The sequence below is a fragment of the Oncorhynchus mykiss genome, chromosome 10 (genome assembly GCF_057628025.1).
Source record: "Oncorhynchus mykiss isolate SJ-2025 chromosome 10, ASM5762802v1, whole genome shotgun sequence".
NCBI lineage: Eukaryota > Metazoa > Chordata > Actinopteri > Salmoniformes > Salmonidae > Oncorhynchus > Oncorhynchus mykiss.
In genome coordinates, this window is record NC_143031.1 from 85,996,906 (window position 1) to 86,024,905 (window position 28,000).

General features: G+C 55.0%; 1 protein-coding gene across 2 annotated transcripts; it reads left to right on the top strand.

The window, feature by feature from the left end:
- Positions 1–120: 120 nt before the first annotated feature.
- On the top strand, positions 121–27,998 carry LOC118936823 (phosphopentomutase). Of its 2 annotated transcripts, XM_090188283.1 has the most exons (13): positions 121–960; positions 2,465–2,632; positions 3,470–3,664; positions 4,661–4,744; positions 4,925–5,118; positions 7,829–8,018; positions 11,950–12,047; positions 13,979–14,159; positions 14,406–14,499; positions 20,521–20,650; positions 21,143–21,338; positions 26,231–26,364; positions 27,584–27,998. In XM_090188283.1, exons 1-13 carry the CDS (start codon positions 886–888, stop codon positions 27,684–27,686), a joined length of 1,842 nt encoding a protein of 613 aa, XP_090044409.1. In that variant the 5' UTR covers positions 121–885; the 3' UTR covers positions 27,687–27,998. The 2 variants fall into 2 exon arrangements, with proteins under 2 accessions (XP_090044409.1, XP_090044410.1); XM_090188284.1 differs by lacking the exons at positions 26,231–26,364; positions 27,584–27,998 and adding an exon at positions 24,916–25,184 and having other exon boundaries at positions 712–960.
- Positions 27,999–28,000: the final 2 nt, after the last annotated feature.

A 28,000-nucleotide genomic window follows, 5' to 3' on the forward strand; every position in this document is an offset into this window, starting at 1 on the left:
TCCTAGAAGGTACAACATACCACAGCACCCACTATACTGACCCTCCTAGAAGATACAACATACCACAGCACCCACTATACTGACCATCCAGACCCTCCTAGAAGGTACAACTTACCACAGTACAGGGTTCTGACAGATGGTTGTGGCAAAAACACAGCCAAGAAACACCCACATCAAACCACGCCCCCAGCCACACCCCCAAGACAACTGAACTTTGACTTCTGTCGTGGTCGCCAGCATTTCTTGGGGAGCGTGACCAAAAAACGGGTTTCCACTAGTTACTACAGCCACAAAGTTAGATTTGGATTTATCGTACAAATTCATGAAAACTTTGGTTTTTGGTCTTAATTTAAGGTTAGGCATAAGGTTAGTAGTGTGGTTAAGTTTAAAATATAACAGGCATACATTGCGTTCGAGAATTAACAAGAACCTAAAAGACAAAACAAAATAAAAACAGGAATTAATTATGACAGAATATAGAGAATGAGACAATGACACTTAATTCAGAAAATAATTCGTTATAATATTGGACCTTAGACGAGCGTTTCTTATTATTTAGCAATTTCAGAGACTCGATAAAAAAAACACTAAAAAGCAGAGAGGTTGACGTTACTTTTTCTCTTCATACGACAGGAAAAAAACCGTGTGACGCAAGCGGAAGTGCAAGCCCCGTCCAGTCCATTGACCAATTAGAGTTCGTTTTAATCAACTGTCTCCGCCTCTCGTTTTTGTCCGTTTACACTGAACACGGAAGTGAACCTGGGAACTCACATTTCTATTTTTTTTAATCGAGATATTGTTTTATTATTAATGTGTAAGTACAACTCAACAGTCATAAAAATATAAGTTTTGGTGCTGAAAACAACCGGGGGAAAAAGGAACAATATGGAGAATGTTTTATCCTCGACTGGTGACAGTAAATTGGACCAAGCCATTAATCAGTGGCTGCAGTTTGACAAGGTAAGTTGTCAAGAGGGGGGGGTATAAAAAATTATAGCTCGTTTACTTTAACAACAACTCAAACGTTTCTTAACTTCCTGTTTTTTTGGGGGCCCAAGTCACAAGTTCCCTAACTAACTTTAATTGTTATAGTACACAGCTAAAAAAAATAATAATTCGGAGGGGATACAGTAGACCAAACGTTATCATGTCTACTAAAAACATGATGCACTCACTACTGTAGGTCTCTCTGGAAAACACCGTCTGCTAAACGACTCATATGTATTTCAACAATGTTTCGGGATTTCTCTTGTCAGCTAGCTAACTAAAAAGTTAACCATGGGTTTCTCTAGCTATGTACATCACCCCCCCCCCCCCCCATCCCCTTTTCCAACTTAAGATACATTGATTGACACAGTCAATTTATTTATTTATGAAACAATAGCCAGCTAACGTCAGTAGTTTGAATACAACGTAGGATATTTCTAGGGAGGACTAGCTAGGTGACCATGATGGGTGTTTACAACTTTCAAGAACAGGATGTATCGACTATTGTCAGCTACATTGTATTTAGCGACATGTTTTGCGTAGATGGGGACTCTTAATGACTCATTAGCCCTGTACTTGCCGACGCCCGTTTTATTTGGCTACATACAGTAGTATAGCTGGAGTTACTGGCCCCCAATTACGAGGAGCTACTGTAGCTTAGCTGGGCATTGTAATCAACGTCCATCCGCCAAGGGGCATTCGTGTGTTTTAAAGGGAAACGGGACGCCACCAATCAGGCAGAAATGGGAGAAGTGCATGTGATTTATATTATCCTCTTAACATAACGTTACCTCTTAATAAGTCTAAAGGCATGTGGCTGGGGATGAGATGGGGTGGACAGACAGTTACATTACTATCATGCTTTTGCCTCACATGGCTTCAGTTCCCCTCTCCCCACTTCCCCTCCCTCATCCCACTTCCCCTCCCTCTCCCCTCTTCCCCTCCCTCTCCCCTCTTCCCCTCCCTCTTCCCCTCCCTCTCCCCTCTTCCCCTCCCTCATCCCTCTTCCCCTCCCTCACCCCTCTCCCCTCATTCCCCTCCCTCATCCCTCTTCCCCTCCCTCACCCCTCTCCTGTCTTCCCCTACCTCCCTCTTCAAAGAGGGGGCTATGGAGGATCTGCAAAGATGATTCTGTACACGTACACACACACACTCCAGGGATTGGACATTAATGTCTGAAAAGCATTCGCTCATTGGTGAAATCAGGAGTCTTATTAAAAAAAATATTTGATTGCCTGAAAAATGTAAAATAGCGGTTTTCACCGTCACACAGGGGAGGAATCAGAAACACCAGATTACTGGGATTTTGTGCATTTTGGTTGTTATCAGTAAAAAATAAATCCCAATGGGCCAAACTCAACTGGTGTGACCCCGGGCAATAGGGCAACCCTTAACTGCCCTCTCCCTCAACTTTCAAAGAGGGGGCTCTAGAGGATCTGCAGAGATGATCCTGTACCCCTCCTCTCCCCTCCTGTAGAACCCCCAGACAGTGGCGTTGGTGCAGGCCTTGGTGAAGGAGGGGGCGGTTGGGGAGCTGCGGAGGTGTTTTGGCTCTAGGATGGAGTTTGGGACGGCTGGCCTCAGAGCTGCCATGGGACCAGGGATCTCCTGCATGAACGACCTCACCATCATACAGACCACACAGGTATGACCTACCATCACATCACCATCATACAGACTTGTTGTACCACACACAGCATGGTCATTAGCTCATCCTGAATATGGTGTCAACACACTTATTTTAGTGTTCTATAGGTGGGGTGGGGGAGTGGTTTTGGGGGCGAGAGCGAGAGGGGAGCGAACGAGAGACAGAAAAGAGAGAGATGGAAGGTGCGGAGCGCGCGAGAGGGCGAGAGAGAGAGAAGAGAGAGCAGAGACGACGGGGAGCGAGGGACGACGAGAGAAGAAAGAGGGAGAGCGAGAGAGACGGTGCGGGAGAGAGAGAACAGAGAGAAGAGGGCGAGGCGAGCGAGAGCGAGTGAGGGAGAGAGAGAGTGCAAGAGAGAGGAGCAAGAGAGAGACGAGGGCGACGAGGAGAGAGAGAGAAGAAAACAGAGAGAGAGAGAAGAGAAGCGAGAGAAGAAAACAGAGAGAGAGAAGAAAAGGAGAGAGAAGAGAGCAAGCAAGCGAGAGAGAGCGAAAGACGGAGAGCCGCAGGGAGAGAGCGAAGAACAAGAGCGAGGGAGAGAGAACCAAGAGAGAGCGAGAGAGAGAGCAGAAGAAGAGGCGAGCTCTCTCTCTCATCCCCTCTCTCTCTCTCTCTCTCTCTCTCTCTCTCTCTCTCTTCTCCCCTCTCTCTCTCTCCTCTCTCCTCCCCTCTCTCTCTCTCTCTCCCTCTCTCTCTCTCTCCTCTCTCCCCTCTCTCTCTCTGTCTCTCTCTCCCCTCTCTCTCTCTATCTCTCTCCTTCCCCCTCTCTCTCTCTCTCCCCTCTCTCTCTCCTCTCCCCTCTCCCTCTCTCCCCCTCTCCCTCTCTCTCCCCAGGGGTTCTGTAAGTATCTGGAGCAATGTTTCGGGCAGTGTCTGAAGGAGAGGGGGGTGGTGGTAGGGTTTGATGCCCGTGCCCACCCTCCCAGTGGAGGCAGCAGTAGACATTTTGCCAGCCTGGCGGCCGCTGTGTTCACCTGCCGAGGAGTCCCTGTCCACCTGTTCTGTGACATCACACCCACACCCTTCGTGGTACGTCTATTTTGGTTAATGACCCTGGTGCCCTGGGAAATTAGGCACCCTCCCTTAAAAAAGCCAAGTATCATGCCAACCCCATGATACCCAGTAACCAAGGGTAACCAACTCCATGATACTCAGTAACCAAGGGTAACCAACCCCATGATACCCAGTAACCAAGGGTAACCAACTCCATGATACCCAGTAACCAAGGGTAACCAACTCCATGATACTCAGTAACCAAGGGTAACCAACCCCATGATACCCAGTAACCAAGGGTAACCAACTCCATGATACTCAGTAACCAAGGGTAACCAACCCCATGATACCCAGTAACCAAGGATAACCAACTCATGATACTCAGTAACCAATGATAACCAACCCCGTGATACTCAGTAACCAACTCCATGATACTCAGTAACCAAGGGTAACCAACCCCATGATACTCAGTAACCAACTCCATGATACTCAGTAACCAAGGGTAACCAACCCCATGATACTCAGTAACCAAGGGTAACCAACCCCATGATACTCAGTAACCAACTCCATGATACTCAGTAACCAAGGGTAACCAACTCCATGATACTCAGTAACCAAGGGTAACCAACTCCATGATATTCAGTAACCAAGGGTTACCTCAGTGTAAGGGCCTTGACTTTCCACGCTGTTACCAGGAGGAGTCTTAAATTGACCTTTCACCTGTCTCTGTAGAGTTGCTTTTTTGTTGTTGTTTTTTTGCTGTTTGCAGGGTACAATAAACAGACAGACACACACACACACACACTCAAACCTACTGATCCCTCTGGCCCTGGGATCAAGCCAATCTGGGATCTCTTCCAAAACAATCTGTGAGCCAATCGGAGCGGGCCATTCCTCGATCATACACACGCTGTTCCTTCACACAGGCAGGTGTTTCCCAGTGACGCCTTTTGGCTGGGTTCATAGTCCTCTCCTATAGTAATAAACTGGAATCATACCGTGTGTGTGTGTGTGTGTCTTCCCTCTCTCCAGCCCTTCGCTGTGTCTCATCTGGGTCTGTGTGCTGGCGTCATGGTGACCGCCTCCCACAACCCCAAACAGGACAACGGCTACAAGGTAACAGTCATTTTCTTATTGATAATGTTATTGATTGATTAGGTCCCTGTCTCAGGTGTATTGGTCTGTTTCTGTTGAGCAGTTTCTAGGTGTGTAAAGTAGTCTCTCTCCATCTCTCTCTCCCCCCTCTCTCTCTCCCCCTCTCTCTCTCCCTCTCTCTCTCCCCCCTCCCTCTCTCAGGTGTATTGGGAGAACGGTGCCCAGATCGTGCCCCCCCATGATAAGGGCATCTCTGTAGCCATCGAGGCTAACCTGGAGCCCTGGCCTGAGTCCTGGGACATTACCTCTCTCTCTCACAGCCCTCTGCTGAAGGACCCGTTCCAAGACATTCACACAGAGTACTACAGGACCATCCAACAGCACTGTCACCACAGGTAACACACACACACCACAGGTAACACACACACACCTCAGGTAACACACACACACACACCTCAGGTAACACACACACACACAACTCAGGTAACACACACACCCAAACACACACACACCTCAGGTAACAAACACACACCACAGGTAACACACACACACACACCTCAGGTAACACACACACCCAAACACACACACACCACAGGTAACACACACATAGTACTACAGGACCATTCAACAGCACTGTCTCCACAGGTAACACACACACACCACAGGTAACACACACACACACACACACCACAGGTAACACACACACCCAAACACACACACCACAGGTAACACACACACCCAAATACACACACCTCAGGTAACACACACACACCACAGGTAACACACACACACACACACCTCAGGTAACACACACACCCAAACACACACACACACCTCAGGTAACACACACACATAGTACTACAGAACCATTCAACAGCACTGTCTCCACAGGTAACACACACACACACACCACAGGTAACACACACACATAGTACTACAGGACCATTCAACAGCACTGTCTCCACAGGTAACACACACACACACACACACACACACACACACCTCAGGTAACACACACACACACCACAGGTAACACACACACATACCACAGGTAACACACACACACCACAGGTAACACACACACCCACACCTCAGGTAACACACACACCCACACCTCAGGTAACACACACACCCACACCTCAGGTAACACACACACCCACACTACAGGTAACGCACGCACACCTCAGGTAACATACACACACAGACCTCAGGTAACACGCACACACACACCTCAGGTAACACACACACAGACCTCAGGTAACACGCACACACACACACACCTCAGGTAACACACACACACACACCTCAGGTAACACACACACACACCCCTCAGGTAACACACACACACCTCAGGTAACACACACACCCAAACACACACACACCACAGGTAACACACACACACCACAGGTAACACACACACACACACCACAGGTAACACACACACACACACACACCTCAGGTAACACACACACACCACAGGTAACACACACACACCACAGGTAACACACAGACACCTCAGGTATAACACACCTCAGGTAACACACACACACACCTCAGGTAACACACACACACACCACAGGTAACACACACCTCAGGTAACACACACACCTCAGGTAACACACACCTCAGGTAACACACACACACACACACCTCAGGTAACACACACCTCAGGTAACACACACACACACACACCACAGGTAACACACACACCTCAGGTAACACACACACACACACACACGTCAGGTAACACACACACACACACCTCAGGTAACACACACACACACACACCTCAGGTAACACACACACACACACACCACAGGTAACACACACCTCAGGTAACACACACACACCACAGGTAACACACACACACCACAGGTAACACACACACACCACAGGTAACACACACACACCACAGGTAACACACACACACCACAGGTAACACACACACACCTCAGGTAACACACACACACACACACACCACAGGTAACACACACACACACCACAGGTAACACACACACACACACCACAGGTAACACACACACACCACAGGTATAACACACCTCAGGTAACACACACACACACCTCAGGTAACACACACACACACCACAGGTAACACACACACACACCTCAGGTAACACACACCTCAGGTAACACACACACACACACCTCAGGTAACACACACCTTAGGTAACACACACACACACACACCTCAGGTAACACACACACACACACCTCAGGTAACACACACACACACACCTCAGGTAACACACACACACACACACCTCAGGTAACACACACACACACACACACACCTCAGGTAACACACACACACCTCAGGTAACACACACACACACACACCCCTCAGGTAACACACACCACAGGTAACACACACACCTCAGGTAACACACACACCTCAGGTAACACACACACCTCAGGTAACACACACACACACCTCAGGTAACACACACACACACCTCAGGTAACACACACACACACACCTCAGGTAACACACACACACACACACTTCAGGTAACACACACACACACACACTTCAGGTAACACACACACACACCTCAGGTAACACACACACACACACACTTCAGGTAACACACACCACAGGTAACACACACACCTCAGGTAACACACACACACACCTCAGGTAACACACACACACACCTCAGGTAACACACACACACACCTCAGGTAACACACACACACACCTCAGGTAACACACACACACACACACCTCAGGTAACACACACACCTCAGGTAACACACACTCTCTCTGCTCTCCCCTCTAACGCCCGTCTCCCCTCTAACCCCTCTAACCCCCGTCTCCCCTCTAACCTCCGTCTCCTCTCTAACCCCTCTAACCCCGTCTCCCCTTTACCCCCTCTAACCCCCGTCTCCCCTCTAACCCCCGTCTCCCCTCTAACCCCCGTCTTCCCTCTAACCCCCGTCTCCTCTCTAACCCCGTCTCCCCTTTACCCCCTCTAACCCCCGTCTCCCCTCTAACCCCCGTCTTCCCTCTAACCCCCGTCTCCCCCCTAACCCCCCTCTAACCCCTCTAACGCCCCCTCTAACCCCTGTCTCCCCTCCTTTCAGGGACATCAACAAGAGTTCTGAGGTGAAGATCGTGCACACCTCCGTGCACGGAGTCGGACACGCCTTCGTCCAATCAGCTTTCAAGGCCTTTGACCTCCGACCCCCGTATGCCGTAGAGGAGCAGAAAGACCCTGACCCGGAGTTCCCCACTGTCAAATACCCCAACCCTGAGGAGGGGAAGGGGGTCCTGGTCAGTCATATCAACCCTGAGGAGGGGAGGGGGGTCCTGGTCAGTCATATCAACCCTGAGGAGGGGAGGGGGGTCCTGGTCAGTCATATCAACCCTGAGGAGGGGAGGGGGTCCTGGTCAGTCATATCAACCCTGAGGAGGGAGGGGGTCCTGGTCAGTCATATCAACCCTGAGGAGGGGAGGGGGGTCCTGGTCAGTCATATCAACCCTGAGGAAGGGGTCCTGGTCAGTCATATCAACCCTGAGGAGGGAGGGGGTCCTGGTCAGTCATATCAACCCTGAGGAGGGAAGGGGGGTCCTGGTCAGTCATATCAACCCTGAGGAGGGAGGGGGTCCTGGTCAGTCATATCAACCCCGAGGAGGGGAAGGGGGTCCTGGTCAGTCATATCAACCCTGAGGAGGGAGGGGGTCCTGGTCAGTCATATCAACCCTGAGGAGGGGAGGGGGGTCCTGGTCAGTCATACCAACCCTGAGGAGGGGAGGGAGGTCCTGGTCAGTCATATCAACCCTGAGGAGGGGAAGGGGGTCCTGGTCAGTCATATCAACCCTGAGGAGGGGAGGGGGTCCTGGTCAGTCATATCAACCCTGAGGAGGGGAGGGGGGTCCTGGTCAGTCATATCAACCCTGAGGAGGGGAAGGGGGTCCTGGTCAGTCATATCAACCCTGAGGAGGGGAGGGGGGTCCTGGTCAGTCATATCAACCCTGAGGAGGGGAAGGGGGTCCTGGTCAGTCATATCAACCCTGAGGAGGGAAGGGGGGTCCTGGTCAGTCATATCAACCCTGAGGAGGGAGGGGGTCCTGGTCAGTCATATCAACCCTGAGGAGGGATGGGGGTCCTGGTCAGTCATATCAACCCTGAGGAGGGGGTCCTGGTCAGTCATATCAACCCTGAGGAGGGGAGGGGGGTCCTGGTCAGTCATATCAACCCTGAGGAGGGGAGGGGGGTCCTGGTCAGTCATATCAACCCTGAGGAGGGAAAGGGGGTCCTGGTCAGTCATATCAACCCTGAGGAGGGGAGGGGGGTCCTGGTCAGTCATATCAACCCTGAGGAGGGGAAGGGGGTCCGGGTCAGTCATATCAACCCTGAGGAGGGGAAGGGGGTCCTGGTCAGTCATATCAACCCTGAGGAGGGGAGGGGGTCCTGGTCAGTCATATCAACCCTGAGGAGGGGAGGGGGGTCCTGGTCAGTCATATCAACCCTGGGGAGGGGAGGGGGGTTCTGGTCAGTCATATCAACCCTGAGGACGGGAGGGGGGTCCTGGTCAGTTGTATCAACCCTGAGGAGGGGAGGGGGGGTTCTGGTCAGTCATATCAACCCTGAGGACGGGAGGGGGGTCCTGGTCAGTTGTATCAACCCTGAGGAGGGGAGGGGGGGTTCTGGTCAGTCATATCAACCCTGAGGAGGGGAGGGGGATCCTGGTCAGTCATATCAACCCTGAGGAGGGGGGGGGTCCTGGTCAGTCATATCAACCCTGAGGAGGGGAGGGGGTCCTGGTCAGTCATATCAACCCTGAGGAGTGGAGGGGAGGGGGGTCCTGGTCAGTCATATCAACCCTGAGGATAGGAGGGGGTCCTGGTCAGTCATGTCAACCCTGAGGAGTGGAGGGGAAGGGGGTCCTGTTCAGTCATATCAACCCTGAGGAGGGGGTCCTGGTCAGTGATATCAACCCTGAGGAGGGAAGGGGGGTCCTGGTCGGTCGTATCAACCCTGAGGAGGGGAAGGGGGTCCTGGTCAGTCATATCAACCCTGAGGAGGGGAAGGGGGTCCTGATCAGTCATATCAACCCTGAGGAGGGGGGGGTCCTGGTCAGTCATATCAACCCTGAGGAGGGGAAGGGGGTCCTGGTCAGTCATATCAACCCTGAGAAGCGGAAGGGGGTCCTGGTCAGTCATATCAACCCTGAGGAGGGAAGGGGGGTCCTGGTCAGTCGTATCAACCCTGAGGAGGGGAAGGGTGTCCTGTTCAGTCATATCAACCCTGAGGAGGGGAAGGGGGGTCCTTGTCAGTCATATCAACCCTGAGGAGGGGAGGGGAGGGGGTCCTGGTCAGTCATATCAACCCTGAGGAGGGAAGGGGGGTCCTGGTCAGTCATATCAACCCTGAGGAGGGAAGGGGGGTCCTGGTCAGTCATATCAACCCTGAGGAGGGAAGGGGGTCCTGGTCAGTCATATCAACCCTGAGGAGGGGAAGGGGGTCCTGGTCAGTCATATCAACCCTGAGGAGGAGAGGGGGTCCTGGTCAGTCATATCAACCCTGAGGAGGGGAGGGGGGTCCTGGTCAGTCATATCAACCCTGAGGATAGGAGGGGGTCCTGGTCAGTCATGTCAACCCTGAGGAGTGGAGGGGAAGGGGGTCCTGTTCAGTCATATCAACCCTGAGGAGGGGGTCCTGGTCAGTCATATCAACCCTGAGGAGGGAAGGGGGGTCCTGGTTAGTCGTATCAACCCTGAGGAGTGGAAGGGGGTCCTGGTCAGTCATATCAACCCTGAGGAAGGGAAGGGGGTCCTGGTCAGTCATATCAACCCTGAGGAGGGGGGGGGGGGGGGGGGGGTCCTGGTCAGTCATATCAACCCTGAGGAGGGGAAGGGGGTCCTGGTCAGTCATATCAACCCTGAGGAGGGGGGGGGGGGGTCCTGGTCAGTCATATCAACCCTGAGGAGGGGAAGGGGGTCCTGGTCAGTCATATCAACCCTGAGGAGGGGAAGGGGGTCCTGGTCAGTCATATCAACCCTGAGAAGGGGAAGGGGGTCCTGGTCAGTCATATCAACCCTGAGGAGGGAAGGGGGGTCCTGGTCAGTCGTATCAACCCTGAGGAGGGGAAGGGGGTCCTGGTCAGTCATATCAACCCTGAGGAGGAGAGGGGGTCCTGGTCAGTCATATCAACCCTGAAGGGGGGGGGGGGTCCTGGTCAGTCATATCAACCTTGAGGAGGGGGGTCCTGGTCAGTCATATCAACCCTGAGGAGGGGAGGGGGGTCCTGGTCAGTCATATCAACCCTGAGGAGGGGAGGGGGGTCCTGGTCAGTCATATCAACCCTGAGGAGGGGAAGGGGGTCCTGGTCAGTCATATCAACCCTGAGGAGGAGAGGGGGTCCTGGTCAGTCATATCAACCCTGAAGGGGGGGGGGGGGGTCCTGGTCAGTCATATCAACCTTGAGGAGGGGGGTCCTGGTCAGTCATATCAACCCTGAGGAGGGGAGGGGGGTCCTGGTCAGTCATATCAACCCTGAGGAGGGGAGGGGGGTCCTGGTCAGTCATATCAACCCTGAGGAGGGGAGGGGGTCCTATATAATATAGAACTAGTCTCTAGACAACACAGTGTCATAATGGGACAGGACCACCCCTCTCTACCGTCTAATATAGAACTAGTCTGAATCCTAGACAACACAGTGTCATAATTGGACAGGACCACCCCTCTCTACCGTGTACCCTGAGGAGGGGAGGGGACATGACCACCCCTCTCTACCGTCTACCCTGAGGAGGGGAGGGGACAGGACCACCCCCCCCTCTACCATGTAACTAGTCTCTAGACAACACAGTGTCATAATGGGACAGGACCACCCCTCTCTACCGTGTACCCTGAGGAGGGGAGGGGACATGACCACCCCTCTCTACCGTCTACCCTGAGGAGGGGAGGGGACAGGACCACCCCTCTCTACCGTGTACCCTGGTTTTCAGTCTCATCCCTCTAGTTAGGGCAGAGACGGTGTTTAAATCACATTGTTGTTCTCCTGTTTGTCTCTCTGAAGCCCGATGTGTTTCCATTCACTATAATCCTACTACAGACGAGACATCTAGTCTGTATCTCTGCTTTCCCACTATGATACCACTAGAAGAGGTGTGTGTGTGTGTGTGCGTGTGTGCGTGTGTGTGTGTTTTAACGGTGTGTGTGTGTGTGTGTGTTTTAACGGTGTGTGTGTCCGTCCTACAGACCCTGTCGTTTGCCCTGGCGGAGAGGGAGGGAGCTACTGTAGTTCTGGCCAACGATCCTGACGCTGACCGCCTGGCCGTTGCTGAGCAACAGAAGGGGTAGGAGGCCTGTGGGGATCATGGGTAATGTGTTGGGGGGGCGTTGCTGAGGAACAGGGGGCCTGTAGGGATCATGGGTAATGTGTTGGGGGGCGTTGCTGAGGAACAGAAGGGGCCTGTAGGGATCATGGGTAATGTGTTGGGGGGGCGTTGCTGAGGAACAGAAGGGGCCTGTAGGGATCATGGGTAATGTGTTGGGGGGGCGTTGCTGAGGAACAGAAGGGGCCTGTAGGGATCATGGGTAATGTGTTGGGGAGCGTTGCTGAGGAACAGAAGGGGCCTGTAGGGATCATGGGTAATGTGTTGGGGGGCGTTGCTGAGGAACAGAAGGGGCCTGTAGGGATCATGGGTAATGTGTTGGGGGGTGTTGCTGAGGAACAGAAGGGGCCTGTGGGGATCATGGGTAATGTGTTGGGGGGTGTTGCTGAGGAACAGAAGGGGCCTGTAGGGATCATGGGTAATGTGTTGGGGGGTGTTGCTGAGGAACAGAAGGGGCCTGTGGGGATCATGGGTAATGTGTTGGGGGGTGTTGCTGAGGAACAGAAAGGGGCCTGTAGGGATCATGGGTAATGTGTTGGGGGGGGCGTTGCTGAGGAACAGGGGGCCTGTAGGGATCATGGGTAATGTGTTGGGGGGCGTTGCTGAGGAACAGAAGGGGCCTGTAGGGATCATGGGTAATGTGTTGGGGGGCGTTGCTGAGGAACAGGGGGCCTGTAGGGATCATGGGTAATGTGTTGGGGGGGCGTTGCTGAGGAACAGAAGGGGCCTGTAGGGATCATGGGTAATGTGTTGGGGGGGCGTTGCTGAGGAACAGGGGGCCTGTAGGGATCATGGGTAATGTGTTGGGGGCGTTGCTGAGGAACAGAAGGGGCCTGTAGGGATCATGGGTAATGTGTTGGGGGCGTTGCTGAGGAACAGAAGGGGCCTGTAGGGATCATGGGTAATGTGTTGGGGGGTGTTGCTGAGGAACAGAAGGGGCCTGTAGGGATCATGGGTAATGTGTTGGGGGGCGTTGCTGAGGAACAGAAGGGGCCTGTAGGGATCATGGGTAATGTGTTGGGGGGCGTTGCTGAGGAACAGAAGGGGCCTGTAGGGATCATGGGTAATGTGTTGGGGGGTGTTGCTGAGGAACAGAAGGGGCCTGTGGGGATCATGGGTAATGTGTTGGGGGGTGTTGCTGAGGAACAGAAGGGGCCTGTAGGGATCATGGGTAATGTGTTGGGGGGTGTTGCTGAGGAACAGAAGGGGCCTGTAGGGATCATGGGTAATGTGTTGGGGGGTGTTGCTGAGGAACAGAAAGGGGCCTGTAGGGATCATGGGTAATGTGTTGGGGGGGCGTTGCTGAGGAACAGGGGGCCTGTAGGGATCATGGGTAATGTGTTGGGGGGCGTTGCTGAGGAACAGAAGGGGCCTGTAGGGATCATGGGTAATGTGTTGGGGGGCGTTGCTGAGGAACAGAAGGGGCCTGTAGGGATCATGGGTAATGTGTTGGGGGGTGTTGCTGAGGAACAGAAGGGGCCTGTAGGGATCATGGGTAATGTGTTGGGGGGCGTTGCTGAGGAACAGGGGGCCTGTAGGGATCATGGGTAATGTGTTGGGGGGGCGTTGCTGAGGAACAGAAGGGGCCTGTAGGGATCATAGGTAATGTGTTGGGGGCGTTGCTGAGGAACAGCAGGGGCCTATAGGGATCATGGGTAATGTGTTGGGGGGCGTTGCTGAGGAACAGCAGGGGCCTGTAGGGATCATGGGTAATGTGTTGGGGGCGTTGCTGAGGAACAGCAGGGGCCTATAGGGATCATGGGTAATGTGTTGGGGGGCGTTGCTGAGGAACAGAAGGGGGAGGGGCCTATAGGGATCATGGGTAATGTGTTGGGGAGCTGATGGGTGTATAAGGTGTCTCTATCTCTCTCTCTCTGTGTGTGTGTGTGTAGTGGTCAGTGGCGTGTGTTCAGTGGTAATGAGTTGGGGGCGTTGCTGGGTTGGTGGGTGTATCGGTGTTGGAAACAGACCGACCCAGACCAGTCTACCGTGAAGTCCGTCTACATGTTGGCCTCCACCGTCTCCTCTAAGATTCTACGAGCCATCGCTCTCAAGGAGGGCTTCCACTTCGAGGTAAAACACACACACACACACAGAGACAGACACACACACATACACACACACACACACACACACACACACACAAAGTTTTAATTTACCATCACACACTTATTCTCAACGCTCTAGCTCGCCCACTCAATGAACAGACCTCATGTCAATATTCTAAGGTCCTTTTATGAATGAATAAAAATGAAGGTTTGAATGATGTAGGGGGATGAGGGCACTTCCTGACTATGACATCACATCCTGTGTGGACAGGAAACTCTGACTGGGTTCAAGTGGATGGGCAACAGAGCCAGAGAGCTGCTGGACCAGAACAAGATAGTACTGTTCGCCTTCGAGGAGGCTATAGGTACACACACACACACTACACACACACTACACACTACACACTACACACACACACTACACACACACACTATACACACACTACACTATACACTACACACACTACACACTACACACACACACACTACACACACACTACACACACACTACACACTACACACACACTACACACACACAAGCTGTACACAGTAATTGAGTTAAACTGAACAAAAATAGAAACTCAACAATTTCAAGGTCATTGAAGGAAATCAGTCAATTTAAATAAATTCATTAGGCCCTAATCTATGGATTTCACATGACTGGGCCTGGGAGGGCAGGGCCCACCCACTGGGGAGCCAGACCCGCCCACTGGGGAGCCAGACCCGCCCACTGGGGAGCCAGACCCGCCCACTACTTAGCCAGGCCCAGCCACTGGGGAGACAGACCCACCCACTGAGGAGCCAGACCCGCCCACTGGGGAGCCAGGCCCAGCCACTCACTGGGGAGCCAGGCCCACCCACTGGGGAGCCAGGCCCAGCCACTCACTGGGGAGCCAGACCCGCCCACTGGGGAGCCAGGCCCACCCACTCACTGGGGAGCCAGACCCACTCACTGGGGAGCCAGGCCCACCCACTGGGGAGCCAGGCCCAGCCACTCACTGGGGAGCCAGACCCGCCCACTGGGGAGCCAGGCCCAGCCACTCACTGGGGAGCCAGACCCGCCCACTGGGGAGCCAGGCCCAGCCACTCACTGGGGAGCCAGACCCACCCACTGGGGAGCCAGGCCCAGCCACCCACTGGGGAGCCAGACCCACCCACTGGGGAGCCAGGCCCAGCCACTCACTGGGGAGCCAGACCCACCCACTGGGGAGCCCGGCCCAGCCACTCACTGGGGAGCCAGACCCACCCACTGGGGAGCCAGGCCCAGCCACTCACTGGGGAGCCAGACCCACCCACTGGGGAGCCAGGCCCAGCCACTCACTGGGGAGCCAGGCCCAGCCACTCACTGGGGAGCCAGACCCGCCCACTGGGGAGCCAGGCCCAGCCACTCACTGGGGAGCCAGACCCACCCACTGGGGAGCCAGGCCCAGCCACTCACTGGGGAGCCAGACCCACCCACTGGGGAGCCAGGCCCAGCCACTCACTGGGGAGCCAGACCCACTCACTGGGGAGCCAGGCCCACCCACCCACTGGGGAGCCAGGCCCAGCCACTCACTGGGGAGCCAGACCCACCCACTGGGGAGCCAGGCCCACCCACTCACTGGGGAGCCAGACCCACCCACTGGGGAGCCAGGCCCAGCCACTCACTGGGGAGCCAGACCCACCCACTGGGGAGCCAGGCCCACCCACTCACTGGGGAGCCAGACCCACCCACTGGGGAGCCAGGCCCAGCCACTCACTGGGGAGCCAGACCCACCCACTGGGGAGCCAGGCCCAGCCACTCACTGGGGAGCCAGGCCCAGCCACTCACTGGGGAGCCAGACCCACCCACTGGGGAGCCAGGCCCAGCCACTCACTGGGGAGCCAGACCCACCCACTGGGGAGCCAGGCCCAGCCACTCACTGGGGAGCCAGGCCCAGCCACTCACTGGGGAGCCAGACCCACCCACTGGGGAGCCAGGCCCAGCCACTCACTGGGGAGCCAGACCCACCCACTGGGGAGCCAGGCCCAGCCACTCACTGGGGAGCCAGGCCCAGCCACTCACTGGGGAGCCAGACCCACCCACTGGGGAGCCAGGCCCAGCCACTCACTGGGGAGCCAGACCCACCCACTGGGGAGCCAGGCCCAGCCACTCACTGGGGAGCCAGGCCCAACCACTGGGGAGCCAGGTCCACCCACTGGGGAGCCAGGTCCACCCACTGGGGAGCCAGGCCCAACCACTGGGGAGCCAGGTCCAACCACTGGGGAGCCAGGCTCAACCACTGGGGAGCCAGGCTCAACCACTGGGGAGCCAGGTCCAACCACTGGGGAGCCAGGTCCAACCACTGGGGAGCCAGGCCCAACCACTGGGGAGCCAGGCCCAACCACTGGGGAGCCAGGCCCAGCCAATCAGAATATGTTTTCCCCTGTCTTTATTACAGACAGAAATACTCCTCAGTTTCATCAGCTGTCAAGGGTGGCTGGTCTCATACGATCCCGCAGGGGAAGAAGATGTGGAGGTCCTGGGTTGGCGTGGGTACGGTCTGCGGTTGTAAAGCCGGTTGGACAAACTGCCAAATTCTATAAATAAAAAAAAATATGGCGTTGGAGGCGGCTTATGGTAGAGAACTGAACATTCAAATCAGTACTCTGGCAACGCTTCTATCCAGAGTCACGACAGTTGGGAGTCATTTAACAGACTCTCCTATCCAGTCCTCCACCACTAGACCAGCCAGACGATGGTTTAGTGGGGTTTAAATGACTTCCTGTGTCCTCCACTGGACCAGCCAGACGACGGTCTAAATGACTTCCTGTGTCCTCCACTAGACCAGCCAGACGATGGTTTAGTGGGGTTTAAATTACTTCCTGTGTCCTCCACCCGCCCCTCGTTGTGTTGCAGGGTACATGTGTGGTTAAAGATGGGGTCAGTGCTCCTCATCCCGCCCCTCGTTGTGTTGCAGGGTACATGTGTGGTTAAAGTTGGGGTCAGTGCCCCTCCTCCTCCCGCCCCTCGTTGTGTTGCAGGGTACATGTGTGGTTAAAGATGGGGTCAGTGCTCCTCATCCCGCCCCTCGTTGTGTTGCAGGGTACATGTGTGGTTAAAGTTGGGGTCAGTGCCCCTCCTCCTCCCGCCCCTCGTTGTCTTGCAGGGTACATGTGTGGTTAAAGTTGGGGTCAGTGCCCCTCCTCCTCCCGCCCCTCGTTGTGTTGCAGGGTACATGTGTGGTTAAAGACAGGGTCTGTGCCCCTCCTCCCGCCCCTCGTTGTGTTGCAGGGTACATGTCTGGTTAAAGACAGGGTCAGTGCCCCTCCTCTCGCCCCTCGTTGTGTTGCAGGGTACATGTGTGGTTAAAGACAGGGTCAGTGCCCCTCCTCCCGCCCCTCGTTGTGTTGCAGGGTACATGTGTGGATAAAGACAGGGTCAGTGCCCCTCCTCTCGCCCCTCGTTGTGTTGCAGGGTACATGTGTGGTTAAAGACAGGGTCAGTGCCCCTCCTCCCACCCCTCGTTGTGTTGCAGGGTACATGTGTGGTTAAAGACAGGGTCTGTGCCCCTCCTCTCGCCCCTCATTGTGTTGCAGGGTACATGTGTGGTTAAAGACAGGGTCAGTGCCCCTCCTCCCGCCCCTCGTTGTGTTGCAGGGTACATGTGTGGTTAAAGACAGGGTCAGTGCCCCTCCTCCTCCCGCCCCTCGTTGTGTTGCAGGGTACATGTGTGGTTAAAGATGGGGTCAGTGCTCCTCATCCCGCCCCTCGTTGTGTTGCAGGGTACATGTGTGGTTAAAGTTGGGGTCAGTGCCCCTCCTCCTCCCGCCCCTCGTTGTCTTGCAGGGTACATGTGTGGTTAAAGTTGGGGTCAGTGCCCCTCCTCCTCCCGCCCCTCGTTGTGTTGCAGGGTACATGTGTGGTTAAAGATGGGGTCTGTGCCCCTCCTCCCGCCCCTCGTTGTGTTGCAGGGTACATGTCTGGTTAAAGACAGGGTCAGTGCCCCTCCTCTCGCCCCTCGTTGTGTTGCAGGGTACATGTGTGGTTAAAGACAGGGTCAGTGCCCCTCCTCCCGCCCCTCGTTGTGTTGCAGGGTACATGTGTGGATAAAGACAGGGTCAGTGCCCCTCCTCTCGCCCCTCGTTGTGTTGCAGGGTACATGTGTGGTTAAAGACAGGGTCAGTGCCCCTCCTCCCACCCCTCGTTGTGTTGCAGGGTACATGTGTGGTTAAAGACAGGGTCTGTGCCCCTCCTCTCGCCCCTCATTGTGTTGCAGGGTACATGTGTGGTTAAAGACAGGGTCAGTGCCCCTCCTCCCGCCCCTCGTTGTGTTGCAGGGTACATGTGTGGTTAAAGACAGGGTCAGTGCCCCTCCTCCTCCCGCCCCTCGTTGTGTTGCAGGGTACATGTGTGGTTAAAGATGGGGTCAGTGCTCCTCATCCCGCCCCTCGTTGTGTTGCAGGGTACATGTGTGGTTAAAGTTGGGGTCAGTGCCCCTCCTCCTCCCGCCCCTCGTTGTCTTGCAGGGTACATGTGTGGTTAAAGTTGGGGTCAGTGCCCCTCCTCCTCCCGCCCCTCGTTGTGTTGCAGGGTACATGTGTGGTTAAAGATGGGGTCTGTGCCCCTCCTCCCGCCCCTCGTTGTGTTGCAGGGTACATGTCTGGTTAAAGACAGGGTCAGTGCCCCTCCTCTCGCCCCTCGTTGTGTTGCAGGGTACATGTGTGGTTAAAGACAGGGTCAGTGCCCCTCCTCCCGCCCCTCGTTGTGTTGCAGGGTACATGTGTGGATAAAGACAGGGTCAGTGCCCCTCCTCTCGCCCCTCGTTGTGTTGCAGGGTACATGTGTGGTTAAAGACAGGGTCAGTGCCCCTCCTCCCACCCCTCGTTGTGTTGCAGGGTACATGTGTGGTTAAAGACAGGGTCTGTGCCCCTCCTCTCGCCCCTCATTGTGTTGCAGGGTACATGTGTGGTTAAAGACAGGGTCAGTGCCCCTCCTCCCGCCCCTCGTTGTGTTGCAGGGTACATGTGTGGTTAAAGACAGGGTCAGTGCCCCTCCTCCCGCCCCTCGTTGTGTTGCAGGGTACATGTGTGGTTAAAGATGGGGTCTGTGCCCCTCCTCCTCCCCTCGTTGTGTTGCAGGGTACATGTGTGGTTAAAGATGGGGTCTGTGCCCCTCCTCCTCCCGCCCCTCGTTGTGTTGCAGGGTACATGTGTGGTTAAAGACAGGGTCTGTGCCCCTCCTCCCGCCCCTCGTTGTGTTGCAGGGTACATGTCTGGTTAAAGACAGGGTCAGTGCCCCTCCTCTCGCCCCTCGTTGTGTTGCAGGGTACATGTGTGGTTAAAGACAGGGTCAGTGCCCCTCCTCCCGCCCCTCGTTGTGTTGCAGGGTACATGTGTGGTTAAAGTTGGGGTCAGTGCCCCTCCTCCTCCCGCCCCTCGTTGTGTTGCAGGGTACATGTGTGGTTAAAGATGGGGTCTGTGCCCCTCCTCCCGCCCCTCGTTGTGTTGCAGGGTACATGTCTGGTTAAAGACAGGGTCAGTGCCCCTCCTCTCGCCCCTCGTTGTGTTGCAGGGTACATGTGTGGTTAAAGACAGGGTCAGTGCCCCTCCTCCCGCCCCTCGTTGTGTTGCAGGGTACATGTGTGGATAAAGACAGGGTCAGTGCCCCTCCTCTCGCCCCTCGTTGTGTTGCAGGGTACATGTGTGGTTAAAGACAGGGTCAGTGCCCCTCCTCCCACCCCTCGTTGTGTTGCAGGGTACATGTGTGGTTAAAGACAGGGTCTGTGCCCCTCCTCTCGCCCCTCATTGTGTTGCAGGGTACATGTGTGGTTAAAGACAGGGTCAGTGCCCCTCCTCCCGCCCCTCGTTGTGTTGCAGGGTACATGTGTGGTTAAAGACAGGGTCAGTGCCCCTCCTCCCGCCCCTCGTTGTGTTGCAGGGTACATGTGTGGTTAAAGATGGGGTCTGTGCCCCTCCTCCTCCCCTCGTTGTGTTGCAGGGTACATGTGTGGTTAAAGATGGGGTCTGTGCCCCTCCTCTCGCCCCTCGTTGTGTTGCAGGGTACATGTGTGGTTAAAGACAGGGTCAGTGCCCCTCCTCCTCCCCCTTGTTGTGTTGCAGGGTACATGTGTGGTTAAAGACAGGGTCAGTGCCCCTCCTCCCGCCCCTCGTTGTGTTGCAGGGTACATGTGTGGTTAAAGACAGGGTCTGTGCCCCTCCTCCCGCCCCTCGTTGTGTTGCAGGGTACATGTGTGGTTAAAGACAGGGTCAGTGCCCCTCCTCACGCCCCTCGTTGTGTTGCAGGGTACATGTGTGGTTAAAGACAGGGTCTGTGCCCCTCCTCTCGCCCCTCGTTGTGTTGCAGGGTACATGTGTGGTTAAAGACAGGGTCTGTGCCCCTCCTCTCGCCCCTCGTTGTGTTGCAGGGTACATGTGTGGTTCTGCCGTGCTGGATAAAGACGGGGTCAGTGCGGCAGCCATCGCTGGGGAGATGACATCATACCTGGCCGCGAAGAACATCACGCTGTCACAACAACTCACAGCTGTCTACGAGGAGTGGGTCACACACACACACACACACACACACACACACACACACGCACACACACACACACGCTGTCACACACTGTCACAAAAACACACTTCACACACACACACACACGCTGTCACACACACACACACACACACACACACACACGCTGTCACACACTGTCACAAAAACACACTTCACACACACACACACACTGTCTCAACCACACACACACACTGTCACAACCACACACACTCACACACACACACACACACACACACACACGCTGTCACAACAACTCACTGCTGTCTACAAGGAGTGGGTCTCACACACACACACACACACACACACGCAACAAAACACCTCACGCAGATATGTATTTGACCTTTATGTTAGATATGTATGTGTAGAAAATAGTGTTTTTTGCAGAGCCCAAAGTGCTTTACAAAGTAACTTTCCCCTCTCTGTGTCTCTCTCGCTCTCCCCCCCTCTCTTCTCTCCCCTCTCCTCTCCTCCAGGTATGGGTACCACATCACTAAGAACTCCTACTTCATCTGTCACGACCAGGAAGTGATCCGGGCCATGTTTGACCGGCTGCGTCACTACGGCAACCAGGAGGATGTGTCGTACCCCAGGCAGTGTGGAGGCGTCGCTATCACCGCTGTGCGAGACCTCACTACTGGATACGACAGCAGCCAGGCGGACAACAAGGCTGTGAGGAGATAAACACCCTACCTCCCTCGCTCTCTCTCTACCTCCCTCGCTCTCTCTCTACCTCCCTCGCTCTCTCTCTACCTACCTCGCTCGCTCGCTCTCTCTCTCTCTACCTGCCTCCCTCGCTCTCTCTCTACCTCCCTCCCTCGCTCTCTCTCTACCTCCCTCTCTCTCTCTCTTCCTCCCTCGCTCTCTCTCTACCTACCTCGCTCTCTCTCTACCTACCTCCCTCGCTCTCTTTCTACCTACCTCCCTTGCTCTCTCTCTACCTGCCTCGCTCGCTCGCTCTCTCTCTCTCTACCTGCCTCCCTCGCTCTCTCTCTCTCTACCTCCCTCGCTCTCTCTACCTCCCTTGCTCTCCCTCTACCTCCCTCGCTCTCTCTACCTACCTCGCTCGCTCGCTCTCTCTCTACCCCTCTCCCTCGCTCTCTTTCTACCTACCTCCCTCGCTCTCTCTCTACCTGCCTCGCTCGCTCTCTCTCTCTCTCTACCTTCCTCCCTCGCTCTCTCTCTCTCTACCTCCCTCGCTCTCTCTCTACCTCCCTCGCTCTCGCTCTACCTACCTACCTCCCTCGCTCTCTCTCTCTACCTACCTCCCTCACTCTCTCTCTACCTGCCTCCCTCGCTCGCTCTCTCTCTCTCTCTATCTGCCTCCCTCTCTCTCTACCTGCCTCGCTCTCTCTCTACCCCACTACTGGATGCGACAGCAGCCAGGCAGACAACAAGGCTGTGAGGAAATAAACACCCTCTCTACCTCCCTCGCTCTCTCTCTCTACCTCCCTCGCTCTCTCTCTACCTCACTACTGGATACGACAGCAGCCAGGCAGACAACAAGGCTGTGAGGAAATAAACACCCACTCTACCTGCCTCCCTCGCTGTCTCTCTACCTCCCTCGCTCTCTCTCAACCTCCCTCGCTCTCTCTCTACCTCCCTCGCTCTCTCTCAACCTCCCTCGCTCTCTCTCAACCTTCCTCGCTCTCTCTCTACCTCACTACTGGATACGACAGCAGCCAGGCAGACAACAAGGCTGTGAGGAAATAAACACCCACTCTACCTGCCTCCCTCGCTCTCTCTCTACCTCCCTCGCTCTCTCTCAACCTCCCTCGCTCTCTCTCTACCTCACTACTGGATACAACAGCAGCCAGGCAGACAACAAGGCTGTGAGGAAATAAACACCCACTCTACCTGCCTCCCTCGCTCTCTCTCTACCTCCCTCGCTCTCTCTCAACCTCCCTCGCTCTCTCTCTACCTCACTACTGGATACGACAGCAGACAACAAGGCTGTGAGGAAATAAACACCCACTCTACCTGCCTCCCTCGCTCTCTCTCTACCTCCCTCTCTCTCTCTCTACCTCCCTCGCTCTCTCTACCTCCCTCGCTCTCTCTACCTCCCTGGCTCTCTCTACCTCCCTGGCTCTCTCTCTACCTCCCTCTACCTCCCTGGCTCTCTCTCTCTACCTACCTGGCTCTCTATCTACCTCCCTCGCTCTCGCTCTACTTCCCTGGCTCTCTCTCTACCTCCCTGGCTCTCTGTCTACCTCCCTGGCTCTCTGTCTACCTGCCTCGCTCTCTCTCTACCTGCCTCGCTCTCTCTCTACCTGCCTCGCTCTCTCTCTACCTGCCTGGCTCTCTGTCTACCTCCCTGGCTCTCTACCTCCCTGGCTCTCTCTCTACCTCCCTGGCTCTCTCTCTACCTCCCTCGCTCTCTCTCTACCTCCCTCGCTCTCTCTCTCTACCTCCCTCGCTCTCTCTCTCTACCTCCCTCGCTCTCTCTCTACCTCCCTCGCTCTCTCTCTACCTCCCTCGCTCTCTCTCTACCTCCCTCGCTCTCTCTCAACCTCCCTCGCTCTCTCTCTACCCCACTACTGGATGCGACAGCAGCCAGGCAGACAACAAGGCTGTGAGGAAATAAACACCCTCTCTACCTCCCTCGCTCTCTCTCTCTACCTCCCTCGCTCTCTCTCAACCTCCCTCGCTCTCTCTCTACCTCCCTGGCTCTCTCTCTACCTCCCTGGCTCTCTCTCTACCTCCCTGGCTCTCTCTCTACCTCCCTCGCTCTCTCTCTCTACCTCCCTCGCTCTCTCTCAACCTCCCTCGCTCTCTCTCTACCTCCCTGGCTCTCTCTCTACCTCCCTCGCTCTCTCTCTACCTCCCTGGCTCTCTCTCTACCTCCCTGGCTCTCTCTCTACCTCCCTCGCTCTCTCTCTACCTCCCTCGCTCTCTCTCTCTACCTCCCTCGCTCTCTCTCTCTACCTCCCTCGCTCTCTCTCTACCTCCCTCGCTCTCTCTCTACCTCCCTCGCTCTCTCTCTACCTCCCTCGCTCTCTCTCAACCTCCCTCGCTCTCTCTCTACCCCACTACTGGATGCGACAGCAGCCAGGCAGACAACAAGGCTGTGAGGAAATAAACACCCTCTCTACCTCCCTCGCTCTCTCTCTCTACCTCCCTCGCTCTCTCTCTACCTCACTACTGGATACGACAGCAGCCAGGCAGACAACAAGGCTGTGAGGAAATAAACACCCACTCTACCTGCCTCCCTCGCTGTCTCTCTACCTCCCTCGCTCTCTCTCAACCTCCCTCGCTCTCTCTCTACCTCCCTCGCTCTCTCTCAACCTCCCTCGCTCTCTCTCAACCTTCCTCGCTCTCTCTCTACCTCACTACTGGATACGACAGCAGCCAGGCAGACAACAAGGCTGTGAGGAAATAAACACCCACTCTACCTGCCTCCCTCGCTCTCTCTCTACCTCCCTCGCTCTCTCTCAACCTCCCTCGCTCTCTCTCTACCTCACTACTGGATACAACAGCAGCCAGGCAGACAACAAGGCTGTGAGGAAATAAACACCCACTCTACCTGCCTCCCTCGCTCTCTCTCTACCTCCCTCGCGCTCTCTCAACCTCCCTCGCTCTCTCTCTACCTCACTACTGGATACGACAGCAGACAACAAGGCTGTGAGGAAATAAACACCCACTCTACCTGCCTCCCTCGCTCTCTCTCTACCTCCCTCTCTCTCTCTCTACCTCCCTCGCTCTCTCTACCTCCCTCGCTCTCTCTACCTCCCTGGCTCTCTCTACCTCCCTGGCTCTCTCTCTACCTCCCTCTACCTCCCTGGCTCTCTCTCTCTACCTACCTGGCTCTCTATCTACCTCCCTCGCTCTCGCTCTACTTCCCTGGCTCTCTCTCTACCTCCCTGGCTCTCTGTCTACCTCCCTGGCTCTCTGTCTACCTGCCTCGCTCTCTCTCTACCTGCCTCGCTCTCTCTCTACCTGCCTCGCTCTCTCTCTACCTGCCTGGCTCTCTGTCTACCTCCCTGGCTCTCTACCTCCCTGGCTCTCTCTCTACCTCCCTGGCTCTCTCTCTACCTCCCTCGCTCTCTCTCTACCTCCCTCGCTCTCTCTCTCTACCTCCCTCGCTCTCTCTCTCTACCTCCCTCGCTCTCTCTCTACCTCCCTCGCTCTCTCTCTACCTCCCTCGCTCTCTCTCTACCTCCCTCGCTCTCTCTCTACCTGCCTCGTTCTCTCTCTCTCTCTACCTCCCTCGCTCTCTCTCTACCTCCACCTCTCTTCCTCCCCCCCCCAGGTCCTCCCCTCCTCCCCCAGTAGTCAGATGGTCTCCTTTAATCTCTCCCCCCCAGGTCCTCCCTCCTCCCCCAGTAGTCAGATGGTCTCCTTTAATCTCTCCCCCCCAGGTCCTCCCCCAGTAGTCAGATGGTCTCCTTTAATCTCTCCCCCCCAGGTCCTCCCCTCCTCCCCCAGTAGTCAGATGGTCTCCTTTAATCTCTCCCCCCCAGGTCCTCCCCTCCTCCCCCAGTAGTCAGATGGTCTCCTTTAATCTCTCCCCCCCAGGTCCTCCCCTAGTAGTCAGATGGTCTCCTTTAATCTCTCCCCCCCAGGTCCTCCCCTCCTCCCCCAGTAGTCAGATGGTCTCCTTTAATCTCTCCCCCCCAGGTCCTCCCCCAGTAGTCAGATGATCTCCTTTAATCTCTCCCCCCCAGGTCCTCCCCTCCTCCCCCAGTAGTCAGATGGTCTCCTTTAATCTCTCCCCCCCAGGTCCTCCCCCAGTAGTCAGATGGTCTCCTTTAATCTCTCCCCCCCAGGTCCTCCCCTCCTCCCCCAGTAGTCAGATGGTCTCCTTTAATCTCTCCCCCCCAGGTCCTCCCCTCCTCCCCCAGTAGTCAGATGGTCTCCTTTAATCTCTCCCCCCCAGGTCCTCCCCTCCTCCCCCAGTAGTCAGATGGTCTCCTTTAATCTCTCCCCCCCAGGTCCTCCCCTCCTCCCCCAGTAGTCAGATGGTCTCCTTTCATCTCTCCCCCCAGGTCCTCCCCTCCTCCCCCAGTAGTCAGATGGTCTCCTTTAATCTCTCCCCCCCAGGTCCTCCCCTCCTCCCCCAGTAGTCAGATGGTCTCCTTTAATCTCTCCCCCCCAGGTCCTCCCCTAGTAGTCAGATGGTCTCCTTTAATCTCTCCCCCCCAGGTCCTCCCCTCCTCCCCCAGTAGTCAGATGGTCATCTTTAATCTCTCCCCCCCAGGTCCTCCCCTCCTCCCCCAGTAGTCAGATGGTCTCCTTTAATCTCTCCCCCCCAGGTCCTCCCCCAGTAGTCAGATGGTCACCTTTAATCTCTCCCCCCAGGTCCTCCCCTCCTCCCCCAGTAGTCAAATGGTCTCCTTTAATCTCTCCCCCCCAGGTCCTCCCCTCCTCCCCCAGTAGTCAGATGGTCATCTTTAATCTCTCCCCCCCAGGTCCTCCCCTCCTCCCCCAGTAGTCAGATGGTCTCCTTTAATCTCTCCCCCCCAGGTCCTCCCCCAGTAGTCAGATGGTCACCTTTAATCTCTCCCCCCAGGTCCTCCCCTCCTCCCCCAGTAGTCAAATGGTCTCCTTTAATCTCTCCCCCCCAGGTCCTCCCCTCCTCCCCCAGTAGTCAGATGATCACGTTTAGTTTCTCTAACGGGGGCGTGGCCACCATGAGGACCAGCGGAACGGAACCCAAGATCAAGTACTACACTGAGCTGTGTGCTGCCCCCGGCAACAGGTATAAACACACTATATACTACACTGAGCTGTGTGCTGCCCCCGGCAACAGGTATAAACACACTATATACTACACTGAGCTGTGTGCTGCCCCCGGCAACAGGTATAAACACACTATATACTACACTGAGCTGTGTGCTGCCCCCGGCAACAGGTATAAACACACTATATACTACACTGAGCTGTGTGCTGCCCCCGGCAACAGGTATAAACACACTATATACTACACTGAGCTGTGTGCTGCCCCCGGCAACAGGTATAAACACACTATATACTACACTGAGCTGTGTGCTGCCCCCGGCAACAGGTATAAACACACTATATACTACACTGAGCTGTGTGCTGCCCCCGGCAACAGGTATAAACACACGATATACTACACTGAGCTGTGTGTTGTCCCCGGCAACAGGTATAAACACACTATATACTACACTGAGCTGTGTGTTGCCCCCGGCAACATGTATAAACACACTATATACTACACGGAGGTGTGTGCTGCCCCCGGCAACAGGTATAAACACACTATATACTACACTGAGCTGTGTGCTGCCCCCGGCAACAGGTATAAACACACTATATACTACACTGAGCTGTGTGCTGCCCCCGGCAACAGGTATAAAACACACTATATACTACACATACTCTATATGCACACACACACAGCAGTGCTCTAGCAGATGTGAAACTTAACTCTTTCCATCTCTCTCATTCCTCCTCCTATCTCCTTTCTTTCCTCCTCCCTCCATCTCTCTCATTCCTCCTCCTATCTCTCCTTTCTCTCCTCCTCCCTCCATCTCTCTCCTCCCTCCCTCCATCTCTCTCCTCCTCCATCTCTCCTCCCTCCCTCCATCTCTCCTCCCTCCATCTCTCCTCCTCCCTCCATCTCTCTCCTCCCTCCATCTCTCTCTTCTCTCCATCTCTCTCTCCTCCCTCCATCTCTCTCTCCTCCCTCCATCTCTCTCTCCTCCCTCCATCTCTCTCTCCTCTCTCCATCTCTCTCTCCTCTCTCCATCTCTCTCCTCCTCCATCTCTCTCTCTCTCTCTCCTCCTCCATCTCTCACCTCTTCCATCTCTCACCTCTTCCATCTCTCACCTCTTCCATCTCTCTCTCCTCCTCCATCTCTCTCCTCCTCCATCTCTCTCCTCCTCCATCTCTCACCTCTTCCATCTCTCTCCTCCTCCATCTCTCTCCTCCTGCTCCATCTCTCTCTGTGTGTCAGTGATGTTAAAGGTTTACAGAAGGAGTTAGATGACCTGGTTAATGCCATCGTAGAGGACTTCTTCCAGCCCCAGAAGAATAACCTGCTGTCCAAGCCTGAGTAACACACATCAGTGGCTTGTAAACACAAAGACCTGCGCTGGTTTGACTTCCTGATCAAGATTCCCTTTCACACATTCTTCTTCCAGAACTCACACACATTCTAGAACTCACACAAATTCTAGAACTCACTCTCACACACACACACACACACATTCTAGAATGGGTGCGTTCCAGGCTGACTACTAATGCTGTGTGATTAATACTTTCTGATTTTCTGTTTCGATTTCTTATCATTTTTAAAATTATTTTTACATGAAATGCCCTTTGTGTGTGTTGAATGCTGTAACACTGAATAAAACAACTAATAAAAGTCCCA

Excerpts from the sequence above, each read along its gene's own strand:
- LOC118936823 (XM_090188283.1), top strand. The coding sequence starts at position 886 with ATGGAGAATGTTTTATCCTCGACTGGTGACAGTAAATTGGACCAAGCC. Across the intron at positions 961-2,464 it reads AGTGGCTGCAGTTTGACAAG|AACCCCCAGACAGTGGCGTT; the intron begins GTAAGTTGTCAA and ends CCCCTCCTGTAG. Across the intron at positions 2,633-3,469 it reads CCATCATACAGACCACACAG|GGGTTCTGTAAGTATCTGGA; the intron begins GTATGACCTACC and ends CTCTCTCCCCAG.